This window comes from Cupressus sempervirens, chromosome 7, assembly GCF_028749045.1.
Source record: "Cupressus sempervirens isolate cs-2001-9-10 chromosome 7, ASM2874904v1, whole genome shotgun sequence".
Classification (NCBI taxonomy): Eukaryota; Viridiplantae; Streptophyta; class Pinopsida; order Cupressales; family Cupressaceae; genus Cupressus; species Cupressus sempervirens.
Window position 1 is genome coordinate 310825995 of NC_143124.1, and position 3621 is coordinate 310829615.

General features: G+C 35.8%; 1 protein-coding gene across 1 annotated transcript; it reads right to left on the bottom strand.

Moving 5' to 3' along the window:
- Positions 1-370: 370 nt before the first annotated feature.
- On the bottom strand, positions 371-2563 carry LOC149546652 (dihydroflavonol 4-reductase-like). Its single transcript, XM_089794019.1, has 6 exons — positions 2431-2563; positions 1922-2091; positions 1635-1838; positions 989-1148; positions 651-843; positions 371-557 (listed from the first exon to the last, which is right to left on the bottom strand). Exons 1-6 carry the CDS (start codon positions 2561-2563, stop codon positions 371-373), a joined length of 1047 nt encoding a protein of 348 aa, XP_089650145.1.
- Positions 2564-3621: the final 1058 nt, after the last annotated feature.

The following is a 3621-nucleotide window of genomic DNA, read 5'->3' on the forward strand; positions in this document are numbered from 1 at the left end:
TGATCGCTTACTTTCTTGTTCCTTCTCTGGTCTTCTCTACAACTTGTAATCTGCTCAACTGGCTGGTCAATTGAATACGAATCATTCCTTTTGTCTTCTACCAAAAATATTTTCCCCCTCATTTCCAAATTTGAAAATTTACCTGCCCGCATTCAATTTTCTAGCTATTCTACAGTCTGTCAGGTGGCAGGTGGACGTTTGGCTCCAGAGACAAATGACTATATGCTATTAATATTGCAACAAACATTTCACTGAACATAAAATCCCCTCCAACTCTTTCTTAAACACTGCGCTTATCTATCCAACGTTAGCCTACTTCGGATCAAGTGTTTTATTACAAACTGAAACATCTCATAAGAAATAACGGAAGCTACTCGTTATTGAGGATGATGCCTGGTGCCTCAGTTCCCGTTTTTGGCAAGAGTCCATTTTCCACACAAAATTGAATAGCCCCATCAAACATGCCATTTATGGTGCACTTGAACTCGAATCCCATGTCAACGAGCTTCTTTGACGAATATGCAATTGGTGGCAAAGATTCATCTGCCTCTTTAAACCTGTAAACACCAATCATGTTTTATTAATGTTTTCCAGGATAATTTCATTTTTTGATCTCATTCATTAAACGTATTATAATTTTTATGGCTTACTTGGTCTGAATATTGTAATGTGGGTATTTGTCAGCCAAGAGCTTGGCAAGCTGAACGATGGTGACATCATGTGAGGAAGAGATATATCTGCCCTTTGCTTGGGGATGTTCATAGAGGAAAATGAGTGATATGCAGAGATCATCCAAGTGAACCAGCTGCACTTGTCTTAATAAGCTGTAATGGGGTTCATTTTCTGCAAGGTATACAATTCCCATCTCATCAGATTAGTATAATCGCTACCGTATCACTTTAGCCGTGTTACCTCTTAAAATTCAAACAGGAAATGTACGGATCAGACATTTACTGACATATAAGGTTTAGGAATGATTGGTAAATACTTGTTAGCAGCGCCGGTGCTGTAACCAAACTGGGAGTCGTGCTTTGCATTACAAAGCGACCAACAACCACTGTTGGTATAACTGTAATTAGATCCACATTGTTTATGTCTGCAAACCCCCACGCAGCTCTTTCTGCTAGTGTTTTGGACACAAAGTATATGTGTACATTGGGCAACGGGAATACAAGTGGAATAGGCATATGTAAATTCTTAAAATTTTGAATTCTTTGTTTGGATGTACCAAATCAGAATTGGAATACGAAGTAAAATAGAAATACAGATTCCAATTTTGGCCCAAAAATGGAATTTTGCAATTCCAATTCCGCCCAAATAGGTGTTATTGAAACAGGTGTTCCTACTCCAGTTTTATTTATTTTAGAAAACATAAATTTTGGGGTCCTACTCCAGTTTTATTTATTTTAGAAAACATAAATTTTGGGGTCCGCAAATTCTTCATCAGATATTGGCTGAACCAAACAATGAACAGGAATATGTAGCCCCATTTTCTATTCGAAAATAGCTATTCCTATTCTCCTATTCCTATTCCAGTGACCAAACAGGCCCTAAAAAAAACACATATCTATCAACTTAATTTTTCCTTTTATGTAGACAGTATGTAAAAAATGAAGTAGTGTCATGATCGGTACCCATCCAGTCATTTTGGTGCTCCTGCAGAGCTCAACGTTGCTCCAGCATGTTTCGTCATAAATTTTGCCTGGTGTGCCACAATCATCCGTGAAATTCACTGCCCCAGCAGATGAGGTGAAGACGACTCTTTTCACTGAGTTGGCCTTGGCAATAGATCTCGTTACATTCAATACCCCGTTAACTGTTGGCTGGATTACCTCATTCTGTCACAATGCTCACACAATTTTAACAGAGACAAAAATATAATATTTGTAAGATAGAAAATCTTAAGATCCCAAAATCAAACCTCAGGATCCTGGGACTCAAAATCCATTGCAGTTGCGACTTGGAAAACAGCTTCACAGCCATCAATTCCATTGTCAAAGCTTCCTTCGTCATCCAAGTCTGCTTTCCAAAGGGTTAGTCTCTCACAGGCCCCAGGCAATTTCAATAAATGACTAGTCTTCACTGGATTTCCTATATATTTACAGGTAGCAAGAAATACACTGGATATATTAGAAATCCATAAGAAGTCACGAGACCTTACAATTAATATCTTCAATAGGAAGCAGCTATTAAAAGCAAGTGAAATAAGATTAGAATTGCCATGCACTAATAAGGATGCTTGTTAGAGAGCGAGACATTAATACATTATTTAAAATAAGTCATTAGAACTGGCACAACTGCTGCATTTAAACTATTAGAAGCTGAAGGATCATGTTTCCTTAAATAATAAGTTGCTAGCAATTGTCAAAATGGTTTACCACTCAATATAATTTGGAATATGCAAAAGAAGTTGGTCTCAATAGAAGAAACCTGGGTCTCTGACAGTTGCTCTCAAAACATAACCGAGCTCAAGTAATCGCATTGTTAGCCATGACCCAAAGAAACCAGTTGCTTCTGTGACACAGACTGTGCCTTTTACTTCCTTCCATAGCTCTTCTGCCATTATCTCTTATATACTTGCAGACAACAACAAGAGACTAAGATTTGATTGCTGCATGAAATTGGAAAGGGTTGTCCTTTTATTTCGATCCTCATGGAAGGGTAGATAGAAGAGAGTCAGGCATCCAACATCACGTTTTACGGGTACATAGAAGAGAGTTTGTAAACAAATTAAAAGATTGTTTAGTTATATTTTTCAGATTTATCAGTTTGAATTATTTTCTTCTCCTATGTTCTAGCAAGTAACTTTGCAGATATATATCTAAAATTGTTGTCTATGAAGAACGTTAGTTTTCTGTTCACATCGCCTATTGAAAAGGAGAAATCTCTCCAACTCTATTTCCCACGTTTCAATCAGCTGTAACAATTTTAGGTTATTTCCCTACGCTCCTAACAAGAATGACGAATCTTTCTAAATACCTATGCACATGGTTTCCACGGCAGCATATTCTGTTCAAGTTTATTAAAAACTATTGTCTGTTCGTTGGTGTAAACTAATCATTTAAACAAGAGGGACTATAATCGTTTTTATTTTTGCTTTTATCAAATGAATAGAGTATCTATTTGCTGTCGCTGTAATATTTATATTTCTGATTCTCTGCTCTTATTTGCTATTAAATTTGCATCTCTGTGCCTTCATGGACAGAATTTAATGCAGATGTGAACTGTTATAGCATCGTGCCTGCACGAGTGATTTGAACTTGTATATAAAATAGGTGTAAAATTTTGAAATCTAGACTTTAAAAAGAAATAGTGTAATTAGATTATTTTAATTGGCACTAAACAGAACTCAAGTCTTAGACTTAAAATGAGAGGCTTGCAAACTTACTCTTGATTTATATGCACTTGCCTTAGCTCTGTATGATATTATTAGTCAATCAAACATATTAATTTTTGAAATAATATTGTCTTCTACATCTTATAGACTTTAAAAATAGGATATTTTAGTTTAGCCGTTCTTAGTATCTTTTTAGCTATTTTATTTTGTTATTTTTAATATAACTGTGTTCATACTCTTTTCCGTGTGAGGCTTAGCTTCCTGTTTTCATGATAATTTTTTTT

Excerpts from the sequence above, each read along its gene's own strand:
- LOC149546652 (XM_089794019.1), bottom strand. The coding sequence starts at position 2,563 with ATGGCAGAAGAGCTATGGAAGGAAGTAAAAGGCACAGTCTGTGTCACA. Across the intron at positions 844-988 it reads AGCACCGGCGCTGCTAACAA|AAAATGAACCCCATTACAGC; the intron begins GTATTTACCAAT and ends TATACCTTGCAG. Across the intron at positions 558-650 it reads CATTACAATATTCAGACCAA|GTTTAAAGAGGCAGATGAAT; the intron begins GTAAGCCATAAA and ends TGGTGTTTACAG.